The 20,745-nt window shown below is 43.9% G+C and overlaps 1 protein-coding gene across 1 annotated transcript in view; it reads left to right on the top strand.

Annotated features, from left to right (window-relative positions):
- LOC126473723 (cytochrome P450 6k1-like) overlaps positions 1–20,745 on the top strand; it is an 81,330-nt gene that overhangs the window by 14,917 nt on the left and 45,668 nt on the right. Inside the window, exon 2 of the mRNA XM_050100970.1 lies at positions 1,833–2,059. Coding sequence (XP_049956927.1) covers positions 1,840–2,059 — 220 coding nt within the window. The 5' untranslated portion in view covers positions 1,833–1,839. The remainder of the gene's footprint in view (positions 1–1,832; positions 2,060–20,745) is intronic.

The raw sequence follows: 20,745 nt of genomic DNA, 5'->3' as shown, positions 1-20,745 counted from the left end.
GGACGTGCCTCTCCAATGGGAACCGAAAACATTTGATCGCGAGGTCATAGGTCAACCGATTCCTCCACAGGAAAACACGTCTGATATATTCTATGCGACACTGGTGCGTCACATGACAGTAATATGTTGTCGACCCACCTAACTTGTACACTTGGCGAATGGGTAAAAAGATTCTTCTACCTTGCCCAATTTAGGTTTTCTTGTGGATGTGATAATCACTCCCAAAAAAGTGTGTTTCGATGTTTGTTTAGGTGTAGCGTCCCCATACTACGGCGCAGTTACCTCGCATTGGACGGACGGACGGACCGATAATAATTGTCTGAAAATAAATTTTTCACTCGAGGGAAGACTTGAACCATGAACCTGTCATTCCGGAACTGCTCTTGCTAACCACGGGACCACGGCGCTCCGGAGCTCACATTGTCCTTGATGTTGCCTATCTTGCGAATGCACTACTCAGTTTGAATATTTTGCTTATTTTTTTCATAGTTCCACACAACTTCTTCCTGTTTTCTCGATTGATCTGTGTTCACTTTTTCAAGGCCTATCCACTGTGCCAACTTATAACTAAATCTGAGGGAGGTGCGATGGGGAGGTTTTCTTGTTAGCACCACTTAAACCTAACTAACCTAAGGACATCACACACATGCATGCCCGAGGCAAGATTCGAACCTGCGACCGTAGCAGTCGTTGGGTTCCACACTGAACCGCCTAGAACCGCTCGGCCACACCGGCCGGCAGAGAGGTGGGGAAAGATGGCAGTTGGTATTGTTGTGTCTGTAGTTGATAAGACGTAACGAAGACATTACAAACATTTATTAAATGGATGAAACACGACTACACTATATAGAGGATGAATAATTATGTACATATCTCTTACACATCTTTTATACACAGCACTTCTCTGTTCCAGCACTTTTCTGGTTTAATCAGTCGCTAGCTGTGCTGTTACCATGAGAAATCGCTGGCTAGCTGTTAATATATTAGTAGCATCGTGTTATGTCCTTTTATTCTCAATGCAAGCCTTCCGAGATCTGGGTAGAATTCGGTGTGCAGTGTCTTAAAATATGCGCAGAGATTTGTATTTGAGGGATGTTCAGACGATGGAGTGTGCCAACAAAGTACAGATGGCTCTGAGCACTATGGGACTTAACATCTATGGTCATCAGTCCCCTAGAACTTAGAATTACTTAAACCTAACTAACCTAAGGACATCACACAACACCCAGTCATCACGAGGCAGAGAAAATCCCTGACCCCGCCGGGAAAGTAAAGAGCTGTGAGTGAGACGGGAATTTGATGAAGTGATAGAGGATCCTCGTAAGAGAAAGAACGGTCGTGGAAAGCGAGGCGGAATGCACGGCGTTCAAGTATTTCGAGGAACTGACAGAAGTTGGGTGGAACGAATACTCATACAACATTGGCATAGCAAAGGATAAGTCGGATCAAGGTTTCGTATGCGTGAAGGATAGTGGAGGGTTGCAATCCCCGTGTTTGGCCTGCTAGTAGTTTTATTCTACTGGGCGCTTTTGTTGAATTATCAGTAGGTGAGGTTTCCATGTTAGTTTTAAAAAACATACTGCCCGCAGTACGGAAACGGAGTGAGGAACAAGGGTTTGCTTTTCACACAGCGTTTCCATACATCTATAAACATAGTTAGATCCTCGTTTATATATATAGTTTACAAATATACATACTTACACTCAGTCAGTTACTTTTGTCGTGAACCCCGAAGCCTGTAAAAAGCTTACCTAACACGGCGCGCGCGTCCAAAGGCCCCTTGCTAAATTTCCGCTGGATGCTGACACCGTTTCTTTTTTTCCTTTTTCCAGACTGCAGATGGCGCTGCTTCTGGAATCCTGGATCGGCGACTTGGTCGTCGTTTTGTCGGCGGCCGTGCTCGCTCTCTACCTGTGGTTCTCCAGTAGCTACAAGTACTGGAAGAACAAGGGAGTGCCGTACGCGGAACCTACTCTCCCATTTGGAAACTTCACGAGAACCTTTCTCGGCAGGGAAGCTCTCGGTGTGACCATGCAGAAAATATACAATCGACTGCCAAGTAAGTAATTTTCGGAGAATTTTCATTGTTCATTATTAAGTGGGATTATTATATCAGCTGTGTTAATTCTTGCATCTTTTGTGCATTATTTACTGTGAACTGAATCTCCCGCCCGGAGTCGCGAGCTCTTCCTGGAGATGAATCACTTATCTTTTGTATTCAGGGCGTGTTGAGAAACCAATGTGCGTACAGAGCAGACTAAGAATCATAGGGCTTACTTTATCGGTAAGTTTATAGTACTCAAGAGACGATTTTTTACGGTCTCGATCCGTGAGCTGAGTGAAACGTGTGTTGCTAGAGCCCAGTTCACGTTCCTAGAGTCTGCGGAGTTCCTGAAACTGCCTGCTGCAGTACCGACGGCAACTGTACTGTATATGCGTGCGTGATAGCGCGTACGATGACACACGAATTACGCCGAGAGAAGCCGAAGCATTCACTTACACGTGTGCTTTCAAACGGCGAGGGCGTCTGTAGCTGTGTGTTCATAAGCTCCCGCGGCGTGCCATCAAAATGATTTCGAACAGAAAGCATGTGATTTCTTTTCATACTCGACCATCGATTATTTAGCACAGTCGATCACGACCACTAGCAAGAAACTCATTGACTTTATTAGCTGATAATATGTAATTTCTATAATGTAATACATAAGACATGTTTGTAGTAATAGCACTTCACTGCCGATTGCTTGGTGATTCCGTATTTTAGTCTTCATGAAGAAGTCCATATTTCGAATATCGAATCAAGTTAAATTTAGCACGTCATATTTTCCTACCATAAATTCAGGATCTATAACGACGAAAGATCCTAGTTAGGTCATTGCTTTCATGGGACACCTATTCCTTAAGCTAATTACAAAATTGTGTCAAGTATCAACAAGAGAATTTATGATACAACAACACAGTTCACTAAAATGATCGTTTTGAAAATAACGTTCATTCAACCAATGCTACACACCAAAAGAACATGTTTTAAGCAATAAACTGTAACCTAAATGCTTCAGGTGAATTATTCTTAATAAAATATCAATCTCAAAGTTAAATTCCCCATTGTTGTTGTAGCATTCAGTCTGAAGTTTGGTTTGATGCAGCTCTCTATGCTATTCTGCCCTGTGCAACCCTTTTCGTCTCCAAATAACTAGTGTAACCTACATCCTTCTGAATCTGCTTATTGTATTCTTCACTTGCTCTCGGCCCACGATTTTTACCCCCATTGCTAAATTGGCGATCCCATGATGTCTCAGAATGTGTCCTATCAACCGATCCCTTCTGCTAGTCAGGCTGTGCCTCAAAAACTTTTTTCTCCGTAATTCTATACAGAACATCCTCATTAGTTATGTGATTTACCCATCTAAACTTCAGCATTCTTCTGTAACATCACATCCACGCTCCTATCCGTAGACGCCAGTTTTGTTTCTCCATAAATTCGTAAATATTACGGACTATCAAACTCTAAGGCCGGTTTTGGAATCAACAGAAAAATTACTATAAGATGAGACATTTTACACATCATTTCACTGTCTTTTTAAATTTGGTTAAAATTACACTTTTTGTATTTTATTAATAAGGCAGAAATATTTATGGAACGAATGGATGATAACTATTGTTGCTAACACATTATTACACATTTAGATTACTGTTATGTACAAAGGAGAAGCTATTTTACTTAAAAACTAACATAAACTGAATCATTGGTAGCCATAAAACTACTTCCACTATGAAGAATGTATTTATACTTTGTTTTTGTTGCCTGACATACCCTAAACTGGTGGAGAGAGTCATGCTTACATATAGATGTTTAAACGACGCCACAGGTTGTTTAGGTAACCTTAATGTAGATCATGTGACCGACAAATCGTGCATTTTTGTGATTATCTACCAAAGTTTGGTTGGCACCATTGGAAAAACTTGGTCGAGGCCTGATTTTTGTTGACGCTGTAAATTCTTTTATGTATGGTTGGAGGTAGGGACATTCACCAGGCAAATAATTGTTAATTCACTTTGCTGCTATTTGGGGAGCAAAATAACTGATGATGGTCGAAGTAGGGAGGATATAAAATGTAGACTGGCAATGGCAAGGAAAGCGTTTCTGAAGAAGAGAAATTTGTTAACATCGAGTATAGATGTAAGTGTCAGGAAGTCATTTCTGAAAGTATTTGTATGGACTGTAGCCATGTATGGAAGTGAAACAAGGACGATAAATAGTTTGGACAAGGAGAGAGTAGAAGCTTTCGAAATGTGGTGCTACAGAAGAATGCTGAAAATTAGATGGGTAGATCATATAACTAATGAGGAGGTACTCAATAGGATTGGGGAGAAGAGAAGTTTGTGGCACAACTTGACTAGAAGAAGGGACCGGTTTTTAGGACATGTTCTGAGGCATCAAGGGATCACCAATTTAGTACTGGAGGGAAGCGTAGAGGGTAAAAATCGTAGAGGGAGACCAAGAGATGAATACACTAAACAGATTCAGAAGGATGTAGGCTTCAGTAGGTACTGGGAGATGAAGAAACTGAAGACCACAACAACTTCAACAACAACAACTAGTTTCGGTCAAATGACCATTATCAAGTATGAGCTGGCATGAACGGCTTGAAAGATATACCACAATAAGAGTACTTTCCTCTTTTGAGCCCAGCATAATTGTAAAATCTTTTTTACAATAATAGCTGTGTACAATTGTATGATCTGTATTTACTAATAAAACGTCGTAATATGAATAATGCTGTTGATTACTGGTTGATACAGCAAACACACTGCCAGCACAAGTGAACCTTGAGACTAAACCCCTTCAAAAGGACTGCAGCCAGGCTAATTAGTTCATCTTGTTATCACGTCCTAAAGTTTTATATGAGAATATAATTGTTTATGGACGTCGGGTTTAGGAGACGCCAGTGTGTGCCAACGAAGTGCACAGAACGCGTGAATGTTTTAGTTGGGCAGTATTAACTGAATCAGTCTCTTTTTGACATCAGAAGTAAAAATTTGCTGCTGGTGACACTTGTATGGTTGTGGTCTATGAAACATTTTTGTTGCTGGCGTCTTGTCCAGAGCAGCGCTAGCCATCTTCAGTTTTTGTTTCCGCTGACTCTTGCCGACTGACGGATTTTTTTTTTTTAGTTTTTATTTATTTATATAGATATCAATGTGCGAACAGTCATAGTTAATCAAGACTGGAAAACCATCGAAGACAGTAAACATAAGTAACCTGAAAATAAAGCTACCACTTCGTAGTTGGGCTTCCCAGCGACTGCGCCCACTGATAAACATTGTTCAATATATGATCGTTTTCAGTTCGTTCTGACCTCATCTGCCACTACTGGAACATTCCAGCTACACGGCGGGCTGTGAAAGGCACTCCATAGGTAGTTTGCGAAGCATTGTCGATATCTGTTATGCCCGGAAACAGCATGATGTCTTTCTTGCAAATAGAGCCAGAAGTCAAGTAACTTCTTGTGTCCGTCACGGCAGAGGTAATGGACCGCATGTCCACGTATCCAGGTGACGGAGTTGGTTCGAGTCTTGGGGTAAAATATCTCATCCGGAAACAATAACGTGCGTGCAAATATATGCTCCGGCCTAACTCGCAACAGATAAGCCAGCATCTGCCGCATTAGATGCCAAACCGGTTCCGCCTCTCCACAGCTGAGGCGGTGCTCATCAGAATCTACCGTATTACAACCCACACAAGTGGGAGATTCTGCCATGTGGATATTGTAGAGACGTTCTTGCGTCACCAGCTTCCCATTAACGACTACGTGCCATTGAGAAACGACATCGGAATCGAGCATGGCATCGTCTACAATCTTCCACACCAAGCGCCACCGTACGTCAGGATATTTTAGTTCGACCACATTTACGGGGCGGCGTTGCACCATGTCATGATATAGGCGTCGAGTTGTGACCATTTGTGGTGTCGTGAGCGCTACACTGCAATAACTTTGTTCTAAATAGAAACGTCCTATATAAAAGAGGCGCGCTGGGATGTCCTGTAGTGGCACCGGCGTTCTTAGTCAAGCAGGTCGTAGCGCCGTCAGAAGCAAACTCGTGAGGCTCGTAGAACAACGGCGCAGCAGACATAAATGTGAACTAACATCGGACGTCGGAGAGCTAAATAAATACTTTGAAAAAACTTAAATTACAGAATTTTAAAAAACCTGCACAAAAAAAATTCTCTCTCTCTCTCTCTCTCTATGCCGCTAACTAAATTTAAAAAAAAAAAAATTTATTAGCAGCTATCCTTTCTAGAACAGCACACTTCCGCTATTGCTGGGTATAAGCGTCTTCTGTTTGGCGTCATCTCTTCCAGTCCTGTGCGTCCCACATCCACACATCAAAATCGCTAGTGAAATTATAATTACTTATTATGTAAAATATGAAAACCCAATTCGTCTTTCAAAATGGTTCAAATGGCTCTGAGCACTATGGGACTTAACATCTATGGTCATCAGTCCCCTAGAACTCAGAACTACTTAAACCTAACTAACCTAAGGACAGCACACAACACCCAGCCATCACGAGGCAGAGAAAAATTCGTCTTTAATTAGCCTAACATTGTTAAGGAGGAGAGTTACACTACTGGCCATTAAAATTGCTGCACCAAGAAGAAATGCAGATGACAAACGTGTATTCATTGGACAAATATTTTATACTAGAACTGACATGTAATTACATTTCCACGCAATTTGGGTGCATAGATCCTGAGAAATCAGTGCCCAAAACAACCACCTCTGGCCGTAATAACGGCCTTGATACGACTGGGCATTGAGTCAAACAGAGCTTGGATGGCGTGTACAGGTACAGCTGCCCATGCAGCTTCAACACGATACCACAGTTCATCAAGAGTAGAGACTGGCGTATCTTGACGAGCCAGTTGCTCGGCCACCAATGACCAGATGTTTTCGATTGGTGAGAGATCTGGAGAATGTGCTGGCCAGGGCAGCAGTCGAACATTTTCTGTATCCAGAAAGGCCCGTACAGGACCTGCAACATGCGGTCGTGCATTATCGTGCTGAAATGTAGGGTTTCGCAGGAATCGAGTGAAGGGTAGAGCCACGGGTCGTAACACATCTGAAATGTATTGTCCACTGTTCAAAGTGCCGTGAAGGCGAACAAGAGCTGACCGAGACGTGTAACCAATGGCACCCCATACCATTACGCCGGGTGATACGCCAGTACGGCGATGACGAATACACGCTTCCAATGTGCGTTCACCGCGATGTAGCCAAACACGGATGCGACCATCATGATGCTGAAAACAGAACCTTGATTCATCCGAAAAAATCACGTGCTGCCATTCGTGCACCCAGGTTCCTCGATGAGTACACCATCGCAGGCGCTCCTGTCTGTGATGCAGCGTCAAGGGTAACCGCAGCCAGGGTCTCCGAGCTGATAGCCCATGCTGCTGCAAACGTCGTCGAACTGTTCGTGTAGATGGTTGTTGTCTTGCAAACGTCCCCATCTGTTGACTCAGGAATCGAGACGTCGCTGCACGATCCGTTACGGCTGTAACTACGGATAAGATGCCTGTCATCTCGATTCCTAGTGATACGAGGCCGTTGGGATCCAGCACAGCGTTCCGTATTACCCTCCTGAACCCACCGATTCCATACTGCTAACAGTCATTGGATCTCGACCAACGCTAGCAGCAATGTCGCGATACGATAAACCGCAATCGCGACAGGCTACAATCCGACCTTTATCAAAGTCGGAAACGTGATGGTACACACGTCTCCTCCTTGCACGAGGCATCACAACATCGTTTCACCAGGCAACGCCGGTCAACTGCTGTTTGTATATGAGAAATCGGTTGGAAACTTTCCTCATGTCAGTACGTTGTAGGTGTCGCCACCGGCGCCAACCTTGTGTAAATGCTCTGAAAAGCTAATCATTTGCGTAACACAGCATCTTCTTGCTGTCGGTTAAATTTCGCGTCTGTAGCACGTCATCTTCGTGGTGTAGCAATTTTAATGGCCAGTAGTGTACCTAGTTTTTTTTTCCATCATACTTTTACGTAATTACGTACGAACCTGGTTTCATGCACTGATCTAACTATGTCCTGCAGTGGTTTGATGATAGCGTACTAACTCACGCTTCATTAAAAGGCGTGCACGAACCGCACGGCGTGTGGCATGCAACGCGTGGGGCGTGACGTATGTGGCGACCACAACGGCCAGTCGCCTGAGGGCAGACGTCGTTGTTAATTGTGTCTGTAGTCCGAATTATTCCGAGTAAATTAGTTAAGACTTAGACCCAACGATATGATATCGTCGTTTAGATATTTACCTACGTTGCCCAGGTAGCTTACTCGTATTTCAATTTCATACTTTATCAGTTTTAGATGTATTTCTTTTTGATTTATTTACTTAGCGGTACTTCGACGAGACGACACTTGGTTCTAAACATTATCACTTATGTTAAACTTAAATGGCAATATATTTTTCTTTGTTTTTTTAGAGTTTTTTAGTCTTTAAGTTTTATTTCACACTTTTTAAACTTTATATTTTACTAGAAGACACGGTACTATCGACACTCTATCCCCGCATTCACACAAATACTTTCCGGGATGAAACACGAAATTGCGACGCGGGATCGTTTTCGCTTATGTGATTTATGTGTTTCTTTCTTTAATTCTCACATACATTTATTGGAGCAAATGGCTCTAAGCACTATGGGACTTAACATCTGAGGTTACCAGTCCCCTAGAACTTAGAACTACGTAAACCTAACTAACCTAAGGACATCACACACATCCATGCCCGAGGCAGGATTCGAACCTGCGACCGTAGCGTCAGCGCGGTTCCGGACTGAAGCACCTAGAACTGCTCTGCCACAGCTGCCGGCATAGATTTAATCGCTACGCTTCAGGAAACATAAGTACGGGCGATAATTCTAAATCAAGTTGGAAGAAAGTGAGCTGCCACTGCCCTCTCTTGCAGTAGGCTGCCTAAACCACTACATAAAAATCATTTGATTTAGTACTGACTGTAGAGCTCAAAAAGAGGTACAAAAATATCTGCGAGAGCATATGTTTATCTTTTACAGTTGAATCACTACCACCCTTCTTCTGCTTTATGGGTGCTGAACGTGGGACTTCAAATGACAAAAATTATCATTGTTGGCCAACCGTAAAAGATGAACATAGGTTCTCGTGTGCTTTTACTTAGACATTTTTGAGCTCTACAATCTGCTACTACGAAGCCTGAAGCAGCTCTTACGTATAACGTCGCGTGAATAAAGAGAGAGCGCTGGCGAAAAACATTTTTACTTAATTTAGTTGACGAAATTTGAACAGCTAAACATACATTCATGGAACTAACTAAGAACCATCCCGATTTCAAATTTAAAAAATTACAATTGGACTTTTAGTTTGGCAGCTATGCTGCCACAGATACACACGTTAAACTAGTAACAGCCTTATGTTTGCGTCGGCGGTTAAAAAAGAGGCTTGGTGGAAGTTCACACGCGATCGGCAGAGGTAGACTTGTTCCACGCCCCATTTTCACAGTTTTTAAGTCGCTCTCTGACGTCCGATCAATCAGTCGTCAAGTCTCAATGAAATGAGGGCTCCTCTAAAGATATCCAATGCATCTCGGCACGAAACGTCAGGAAATAAAAGAGGAAATATTCACCAGCAACTTCCACGACCGGTCCTGAAAGCCTTCATCGTAATAATCGGAAGTAAAGATTAGCACAAAAGCAAAAAGCGCGTTACAGGATTAAATGAAACTTCGCATTTGTTACAAGAGTAGAAGAGTAGGGCCACAACAACAGTGGATGAAATTAGAAAGGAAAGGAAAACTCTGCGTCAACAACGTATGAGTTTCTGTCACTTTTATAACGAGCACACACCATCATTAACTTCGGGTATCTACGTAACTAGATATGTATTTTGGTGCCTTGTGTTACACATGCACGAGTGGTACTTGGTGTCATCCATGCCACAGGCCTGAAGATAACGTAATTAGAACGTCGAAACTGGTTGCCTAAGAAAACAATATCAAAATAACGGCTGCTGGTACAGTACTATAACATTTTATCGGTCAGCCGCTGTTCCACAATCCTGAGCCCAAGATGGAGTTACATTTAAGAGGTGAGAAACTGAAGTGAAGCTGGCAATGATGATGTTTACGTACAAGAACTTTTTTTTTTTTTGACAGCTTTCGAATTTCGGTTGTTCACTTGTCAGGAGTCCTGTATATAACACACAGCTAAGAAGGGTTTTCTGAATAAACACAGTCGATTATGTACAGTGAAAAACGTTTATATCTCACAATTATTTAAATTAAGTATTTTTATTACATTCAATGATAAGTCTTCCAAGAGAAGTTCTCCCGTCTGCTAATGCATTTTTTCACCTTTAGTGACGGTTTCTTTTTCATATCCTTCACTGCCACGGCGCACAATGCAGCGGGCACATAGAAGCCAAGAACTGCTGATTTCCTTTCAGCACGCTATCCGCGCAGTACTGACCACGCTACACATTTCCTATTCACTTTAGCGAGTGCTTCGTTGTGTGAAACTGGACGCTTAGTGATCAGATATACTGCAACGTCCTCGTCAATTCCGGGTATCTTCTTTATCATTTTCTACACTCCCTGATGCTCGCTGCACTCAACAGAACTCAGTCCAGACAAATCGCGCTAGTCACAGTAACGGCTCGAGGAGTGTGTTAAAGTTACACATTCCGGCTATCACAATAAATCTGTAAGTGGATGTATATAATGGAACAAATCTTGTTGTTGTTCTTGTGGTCTTCAGTCCTGAGACTGGTTTGATGCAGCTCTCCATGCTACTCTATCCTGTGCACGCTTCTTCATCTCCCAGTGCCTACTGCAGCCTACATCCTCCTGAATCTGTTTAGTGTATTCATCTCTTGGTCTCCCTCTACGATTTTTACCCTCCACGCTGCTCTCAAATATTAAATTGGTGTTCTCTTGATGCCTCAGAACATGTCCTACCAACCGATCCCTTCTTCTAGTCAAGTTGTGCCACAAATTTCTCTTCTCCCCAATTCTAGTCAATACCTCCTCATTAGTTACGTGATCTATCCATCTACAGCATTCTTCTGTAACACCACATTTCGAAAGCTTCTATTCTCTTCTTGTCCAAACCAGTTATTGTCCATGTTTCACTTCCATACATGGCTACACTCCATACAAATACCTTCAAATCCTACTTCCTGACACTTAAATCTATACTCGATGTAACAAATTTCTCTTCTTCAGAAACGCTTTCCTTGCCATTGCCAGTCTATATTTTATATCCTCTCTACTTCTACCATCATCAGTTATTTTGCTTCCCAAATAGCAAAACTCCTTTACTACTTTAAGCGTCTCATTTCCAAATTTAATTCCCTCAGCATCACCCGACTTAATTAGACTACTTTCCATTATCTTCGTTTTGCTTTTGTTGATGTTCAGCTTATATTCTCCTTTCAAGGCACTGTCCATTCCGTTCAACTGCTCTTCCAAGTCCTTTGCTGTCTCTGACAGAATTACAATGTCATCGGCGAACCTCAAAGTTTTTAATTTTCTCCATGGATTTTAATGCCTACTCCGAATTTTTCTTTTGTTTCCTTCACTGCTTGCTCAATATACAGATTGAATAACATCGGGGAGAGGCTACAACCCTGTCTCACTCCCTTTCCAAACACTGCTTCCCTTTCATGTCCCTCGACTCTTATAACTGCTATTTGGTTTCTGTACAAACTGTAAATACCCTTTCGCTCCCTGTATTTTACCCCTGCCACCTTCCGAATTTGAAAGAGAGTATTCCAGTCAACTTTGTCAAAATCTTTCTCTAAGTCTACAAATACTAGAAACGTAGGTTTGCCTTTCCTTACTCTAGCTTCTAAGATAAGTCGTAGGGCCAGTACTGCCTCACGTGTTCCAACATTTCTATGGAATCCAAACTGATCTTCCCCGAGGTCGGCTTCTACCAGTTTTTCCATTCGTCTGTAAAGAATTCGCGTTAGTATTTTGCATCCGTGACTTATTAAACTGATTGTTCAGTAATTTTCACATCTGTCAGCACCTGCTTTCTTTGGGATAGGAATTATTATATTCTTCTTGAAGTCTGAGGGTATTTCGCCTGTCTCATACATCTTGCTCACCAGATGGTAGAGTTTTGTCAGGACTGGCTCTCCCAAGGCCATCAATAGTTCTAATGGAATGTTGTCTACCCCCGGGGCCTTGTTTCGACTCAGGTCTTTCAGTGCTCTGTCAAATTCTTCAAGCAGTATCGTATCTCCCATTTCATCTTCATCTACATCCTCTTCCATTTCCCTAATATATTGTCCTCAAGTACATCGCCCTTGTATAGACCCTCTATATACTCCTTCCACCTTTCTGCTTTCCTTTCTTTGCTTAGAACTGGGTTTCTATCTGAGCTCTTGATATTCATACAAGTGGTTCTCTTTGCTCCAAAGGTCTCTTTAATTTTCCTGTAGGCAGTATCTATCTTACCCCTAGTGAGATAAGCCTCTACATACATTTGTGCTCTAGCCAACCCTGCTTAGCCATATTAATATCACTTATCAGTATACAACAACATATTAAGCTTTTCAGTCTTGACAGTAATTTAATATCCTTTTCCTAGTGAAAGAGAGATACTGTAGTGAATGGAAAGAAAACTGTGTTTCGCATGTAATGTAAACTGCAGTTGCCATGAAAAATATTGATGTTGTGTTCACCAAATAAGCTTGGTGTCGAACATAAACGTGGTAGCCCTCTACCACAGAAAGAAGATGCAGTATTGAAGTGGCTTGCTAAGCACTCAGTAATCATATAGCTTCGTCACAGGGCAAAATGGAACTGTACAGAATAATGGTGGCAACAGAGACTAAGACGCAATTAACAATAATTTATTAAAATAACTGTACAATGCCCGCCTGGATAGCCATGCGGGTTAAAGAGGCGCATTCGGAAATGCGGATCGAATCCACCCAGTGGATTAGCGTCGAGGATCGGTGTGCCGTTCAGCGTGGATGTGATTTTAGGTGGTTTCCTTCATCTCACTGCTTAAATACCAGACTGATACCCAAGTCCCATCTCAGTTACATGATTCCCAGGATTTTAGAAAACTAAAGCGCAGTTTCACATCAATAACACTACACACAGACAGTTGTACACGTATTCCGTCCCAGGGGTAACAGGGTGCGATAGGAAGGGCATCTGCACCACTTAAATTAACCATGCCAAATCCGACCCTAATCATGCCAATCATGCGACGATGTGGGCCAAATCGCAAGAAAAAGAAGAACTTTAAAATAACTTTACAAACACTGAACCTGAATATGAAGTTGAGTCATGGCAAGTTTGGTCACCAACTATGAACGCCAGTCTATTCTTGAAGGTAGTTGACCGTAATTGTCGCAAAGGAGTGTGACTATAATATGAGTTAAATGTTTATTTGACACTACAGTAGCGACGCTATAGTCACAGTACATAATTTTTTCTTTAAAAGAATTATGCTTGTGATATATAGTGTTTTGACGTGATACATAGTTAATGTATCTAGTAAATAGGACTTTAATTTGTTTTTTGTAATTGTCTGTGTGAAAGACTGTAACATAGGATTTCTTAATGGGAAGCAACGAACTGGTATTTTGTAATGTATGTATAACAATATTTTAGTTATTATAATGCTGTATTTCTTTGTTTTCATACTTTATCGACTATGCTTTTCTATCTAATTTTAAAGCTGTATACCAGTATTTTGGTTTGTATACCAGTTTTTGGTTTGTGTTTGTGTTTCAACTAGAGACTAGTTTCGTTAAAACTTGACAGTGGCGACATCAAGCGCCTGTTATTTTTATGAAGATCCTGTCTTGTGTTGTGTGTTTCTATACTACAGTCATGCCCTCTAGTCACAGAATGAGTTACCAGGAAAATAGAGCAATGTTATGTTAGCAAGTTAGTAGTGTGTCAGTCCTATATGAGAGTGCAGCGTGTTTTGAAATTCATAGTAAAATTGACATTCATAGTAAAATTATGTGCTGCATTCAATATAGAGCTTGCCGTTCTTATTACACTTATGGTTTGGTTATTACATGTGTTTATCTCATCGGAGTTGGCGCCATGATAATGATTAAATATACATATATGTGTTTAATTTTTCTGGAATCCATCCTCACCTGACGCATCCACCAGCATCTCCGTCAGCACCGCCTCCTTCCTGTTACCCATTGTGGCTTTCGGCCGTCCTTCTCTTCCGACGACCTTCTCCTTCACCTTCGTCATCTCCTCTCCGAACAGCTTACTTCCCGTCGTTCCGCTCTCTTCCTCTCCCTTGACCTCGAACGAGCTAATGACCGCGTGTGGCATTCCGGTCTCCTCTTCAAGCTCCAAACCTTCGCCCTCCCTATTAACTACGTCCATCTGATCAGCTCCTTTCTTTCCCAACGTCCTTCCTACGTCACCATCCACAACACGGATTCCTACACCTTTTTCCCCTCAGCCAGTGTGCCTCAGGGCTCCATCCTCTCCCCTCTTCTGTACCTCTTGTATACAGCGGATATGCCGCCGCCTTCACCCCCCATTCACCTTCTCCAGTACGCCGATGACACTGCCTTCCTTGCCCTTGCCCCCACCCTGCAGCGCTCCCAACACCTTCTCCAATCCCATCTTGACCGGTTCACCGCTTGGTGCAAACAGTGGTTACTTAAGGTCAATCTTGCCAAACCCCAGGCGATCATAGTAGGCAAAACCACCCCTTCCTTCCGCCTCATCGATTTCTACATCACCATCTATGGCCGTCCTATCGCCCTCACCTCCACCCTGAAGTACGTTGGTGTCACTCTCAACCGTCGCCTCTCCTGGACCCCCCACCTCCGGACGATCCAAGCCAAGGCACGCTCCCACCTCTGTCTCCTCAAACTCCTTTCCGGCCAAACTTGGGGTCTGGACCCCTACACCATACTCCATACCTATAAATCCCTCATTCCCCCTATCCTTTGCTATGCCCACCCTGCCTGTATCTCCACTCCCCCTGCCTTTTACAAATCCCTTCAGATCTTAGAACGCCATGCTCTTTGCCTCGCCTATTGCATCACTCTCCCCTCCCCCACGTGGATCCTATATGACCTCATTCCCTTCCCCCACCTCCTCCTTTACCTCGAACGGATACGGATCCTCTACACCTCCCGTAAACTCGATCCTCCTCACCCACTGGTCTCTCCCATCCTCTCCCGCCCCTGTCCGCTGCTGCGCCTGTACTTCCATGTCCCATCTGCTCTCCATCTTTCCACTCTCCACACCCTCTCCCAAGGTGGCTTCCGCCAGCTCCCCCTCCCTGACGATGCCCTCCTCCCCTCCATCTATCCCTCCTACCAACTTTCATCCTCCCTCCCTCCTCCTGTGTCTTGTTCCTATGGGCACCCTCTCTCCCTTCTCTCCCTCCTCCCTCTCTCCGCATTCCTCCCCTGAGCTTCAGCTCCCTCCATTCCTCTGCTCCTACTCCCGTCTCCTCTGCCATTGGCATCTTTGCTCACCCCTCTCCCTCCCCCTCCCCATTCTTCCCCTCTTGGTAGGTCCCCTTACTTGTACACGCTACATGGACATTCGCGCGCCAGAGATCATCGCCATCAGTTTCTCGTGTGTGTGCCATCGCGTTTGTGTTAGTGTTCACCGTCACACTCCAACTTTCACCTGTGCCGTCGAATCATCAGTGTTTGTGCACCGTGCCAACGTGTTTCAGTGTAATTTTCGTCGAGTGTGAACGGCTCCATGTTTTGTATTTCTGTGTCTACTGTTTTTTGCCTGTCAATCTATCTATTACGTACCTTCGTCATGTTTTTTCTCATTGTCAACTTGAAGGCTGAAGAGCAGTGTAAGATGCTGCCGCTTACCTATGTATATGTATACGTATAAAAATTACAATAAAGGAAAAAAAATAATTTTTAATCCCTCTGCCAGCGTGCCCCAAGGCTCCATTCTTTCCCCTCTCCTCTATCTCCTGTACACTGCTAATATGCCCAAACCTTCCCTGCCTGTTCATCTCCTCCAATATGCTGATGACACCTCCTTCCTAGCCCTATATCCTACCTTCCAACGGTTCCAACGTTCCCTCCAAGCCCACCTTGACCAATTCACTGCTTGGTGCAACCAGTGGTTCCTCCGTATCAACCCCTCCAAGACCCAGGCGACCATCATAGGACGCACCACCCACTCTTTCCATCTCCATGATATCTACCTCACCATTTATGGCCGTCCTATCAACCTAACTCCTACCTGAAAATACCTTGGCGTCACCCTCGACAGCCACCTCACCTGGACTCCCCATCTCCTTACCATCCAACACAAAGCTCCAACAGACTCCACCACCCGAAACTCCTGTCCAGCCAGACATGGGGTCTGCATCCTTCCACCATCCTTCACATCTACAAATCCTTGATGCACCCCATCCTCTGTTATGCCAGCATTGCCTGCATTTCCACCCGTCCCAGGTTCTATAAATCACTCCAAATCCTCGAACGCCATGCACTCTGCCTCGTCTTCTGCATGCGCAGTCCACCTCCCACACGCATCCTCTACGACCTCATCCCCTTCCCCCACCTTCTCCTCTTCCTTGAACACATCCACACACTATATGCTGTCCGCTGCCTTGATCCCGCTCACCCCCTGGTGTCTCCCTTCCTCTCCACCCCCAGCCCATTGCCGCGCCTTTACCGTTATATCCCACCCTCTCTCCATCTCCACATCCTCTGCCTCCTTTCCCAATGCAACTTCCACCATCTACCCCTCCCAGATGATGAGCTTCGCCCCGACATCTACCCTTGCTGCTAACTCTAACCCCACATTCCTCCTGCCTCCTCCTCAGGGCTCCCTCTCCCCCCCCCTCCCGAGTGGCTTTCCCCTCCTACTCCCCCTCCCTCTCTTGTCCTCCCCTTCAGTGTCACTGCACTCCCTCCTGCCTTGTCTTCCCTCTTCATCTCCTGCCCCACCTGTCTCCTGCCTCTTGGTGCACCCGCTGATGACCCCCATTCTCTTTTCCTCCCACCCCCTCACCTGCTGCCCCTTGCTCTCCCCTCCATTTCCATCCTCTCAGGCCTCTCCCTCGGCAGGTCCCACCTGGCAGTTTTATTCTTCATCGTGTGGGTTCCAACTGGGTTTAAAGTGTGTTGTTCTGGAGTGTTTTTAATACTGTGTCCAACGTCTAACCTGTGCGTGTGACTTCAGTGACTTTTTTGTATTCTATGAATCGCCAACTGTGTTCTTTAACTTTTGGTCGACTTTTTTAATTGTCTTCCCATGAACGTCTCCACGTCAGTGTACTTTTATCTCCATTATCTCCCCTTGCTATGTTTTATGTCGTCCTTTTTATTACCTTATATGTAACATTTTATTCTTGTATTAGTTGTTATATCACTTGGCTGAAGAGAGGTGGATTGTGCCGCTGACAGCCCTCTCCTGCCCATGTGGGGCAGAGGAATGAATTCACAATAAAGAAAAAAAATAATTCTTACCAGCCCCCTCTCTTCTATGTCCCCTCCCTCCATCGGGCCCCCCTTTTCACCGTCATAGGTCTGGGTCACCTATCTAGTGCTGTTTTAAGTGAGTGTTCAGTGTTGTGCCTCTCCTCTCAGTGTTGCGATCAGCCACCATACTGTCGCTAGTTGTGTTTTTTTATCTCATGTGAACAGAAATCAGACTGTCACCATATTTTTTACTTGTGTCCATCTACTTCTTCATCCACATCGTCACTGCAATATTTTTTTATATTTTAAATTCCACACCTTACCGCCATTTTACAGTTTTTTACAATGTCACCATTTCATCGCCGGTTTTTCTTCTTTGTTTCTATTCTCATTATGTGTTTTAACTTTTCTGTAGGCTGTAGAGCAACATATTGCGTTGCTGCCAGCCTCCCCCCCCCCTCTTTTGAAACCCAATAAAGAAAAAAAATTAATTTTTAGATTTATGAATTTGTATTACACAGGATACATTTGCAAGAATCTTTTGCAATTTTTACTGTGATGTAGTTTTTATCTGTTCTACATTAGGATATGGAATGAACGGTTGGGAAAGCATGGGAATAACTTGTTGTGACTTGATAGTGCCGCCATTGCCTCAGTTGCCTGCTATCATCATTTTTCGTAATTGTTGTTAGATGTATGGTCACAATTCCCATTATATATTCTACATCCAATGTTTTACATTTGAAAATAATGTAGTTCGTTGAAACCGCTAATGTAACCCCCTATTTTAAAGAAAAATGTTATTACTGTGACTATGGCTTCACTATCGTACTGTCAGATAAACAGCTGACTAACTAGTAGAATGTCCAGTATGGCTCTATCAGCAGTGGCAGTATGCAGGGTGATTCAGTGACGACGTTACAAACTTTCAGGAACGATGAAGAACGGTAAGGTATTCTGATCCGGAAACGATCGATTCGAAAGTTATATCAGTGGACCTCTTCTACTGCTGGTGCCTTGCTTTCCGTACTTTGGAAGAAGGTAGTGTTGACTGAAACAAGAAGAAAAATGTACAGTGTATATTGGCTCTAAAACGCATACTTTAAAAGCTATGAGCACTTGTTCAACGGAACGAAGATGTTTCATAGCAAAAAGAAGATGAACAAGTGCTCGTAGCTCTTAAGGTATTCATTTTAGAGCCCATGTTAAGAGACCATTTTTGCTTATTTTATTTACCATTTCTCAAAATATGGGAAGCAGTAGGGAAGGTCCACTGTCAGAGGTACCAGAACGATTTTCGCTTATAACTATCGATCCACTCGTTTCCAGACCATGGTCCCTTATATCAGACTGATATTTTACACTTCTCCATAATCCTTGAGGGCTCGTAACATTGTGAGGGAATCACCCTGTTTAAGTGCTGGCACAGTCCTTTAGTACACGCACACTGCTACACTTGACAGGATACTGCGACGCTGTGAGACTCTGGAGATCACATTATGAGTAAAGCATTGTGTCCGCTTATATCCACGGATGGAGGACGAATATTTATTTGCAGACTATTTGCCTGATTAAAACTACACGAGCTTTCGGCCAAGCACTCCTTGGCCAGTGTCAAGTGGTGTGACTGCCAGTGGGCTGTTGGTGCGCCTTATATACGCTAGCTTCCGGCTGTGACATCACTGGTGCCCGTGACATTGCCATATATGGACTTGTTTTGAGTCGGCGTTCGATGTGCCCTCTTTAACCACGCGATCGCTGGATCTCACGCAGTGCAGAGCTGCAAGCCACCGTCTCTATTCAGGGTGTTTGCAGTAATTTTTATTTCAATAGCTTCCTTTATTAAACTGTCACAGAAGCCATTAGAGCGAGCCACGACAGGGGTATCGTCAGATTTTATGTGGTGACCATTTTCTAACGCATGCTCAGCTAATGCAGATTTCTCTGGATAGTGTAGGTGATAATACCTCTCATGTTCTTTCCTGTGTTGTTCCACAGTGCGCACTGTTTGTCCGATGTACTTCTGGCCACACTCACAAGGTATTTCGTAGACTACAGGTGTTCTGAGACATACTGCATCTTTAACTGGTCTCAATAATTGACGGATTTTCGTTGGAGTCCTGAAGATTGATTCGATCTTGTATATTTTCAACAGGCGGCTTATTTTGCCCGACACAGAGCCACAGAATTGCAACAAAGCAGTTTTTTTTCCTGCTCTTCGTCGGTGGTCTTATTCTGATATTTCCCAGAAATCACTTCTTTCACCTGATGGGCGCTGTAGCTGTTATTACTGAAAACCTTGCGTAGATGGCTCAGTTCATGGGGCAGGTTATCGTCGTCTGATATTACTCTTGTACGATGCGCCAATGTTTGTAAGTCAATATACAATTGAAAAGGTACCCACTACAGGTCTCAACTGGTCATGTACTACCGAGAGCTTGTGTGTATTTAAACGCACTGTCAAGAATTACTAAACTAGTCAGAAATACTTACTCGCTTCCCACTGGAGACTTCTGCTGGCAACCATAAGAACTGCAGTGTCACATGCAGTGACACCGTATCTACTTAAGGTCACAGCATTTTGACATATGTTTGTTTGTTCTAAATGTGTGTACTGTTGACGCTTAAGCGCTTCTTGCATCCTCCAAAAAATGCACAAGCACGAAAACGAGACGAAACACCATTCACTAGCACAAACTGCAGGAGTGGACGGCATGCTACTTAAGAAATACTGTAATATAATCGCTCTTGGATGAAAAATGAAATCCCCGTCTCCCACTTCCACTATCACTTCCTGGAGTGCCGCCCCTGGCATCCCACCTTCCACATTGCCTTCCCTCCCCCCACTCATCCCCACTCACTCCCCTCCTGTCTACCTCCACCTGTACTCCCTTTCCCCAGCATCCACACCTGCAATGGCTCCCACTCCTACCCCTGCCTTCACATATGCCTCAGCTGCCACTTCCACTGCAACCTCTCAGATGGTCAGCTTCTCCCCTCTCACCCCCCCCCCAACCAATCACTTCATCGCCTGCCTCCCCACCTGCACTGTGTCACACCTGGCCACAACTGACACCACAGAACCAACTGCACTTCCCAGCGCCTCCACCATGCCTGACTGATCACTCTCTCTCCTCCCAGGCTACCCTCACCAAAGAACACCAGAAGTGTATCAATACCGACTCTGCTCCTGCCACTTCCAACAAAAATCACCTCCTGCCATCGTCTCCATGGAAACCACCCCTCCTCCTGTCACCCATACCCCAGTCCCC

This window comes from Schistocerca serialis, chromosome 4, assembly GCF_023864345.2.
Source record: "Schistocerca serialis cubense isolate TAMUIC-IGC-003099 chromosome 4, iqSchSeri2.2, whole genome shotgun sequence".
Classification (NCBI taxonomy): Eukaryota; Metazoa; Arthropoda; class Insecta; order Orthoptera; family Acrididae; genus Schistocerca; species Schistocerca serialis.
The sequence above is the reverse complement of the archived record's forward strand: the minus strand, read 5'-3'. Positions and strand labels throughout refer to the sequence as shown.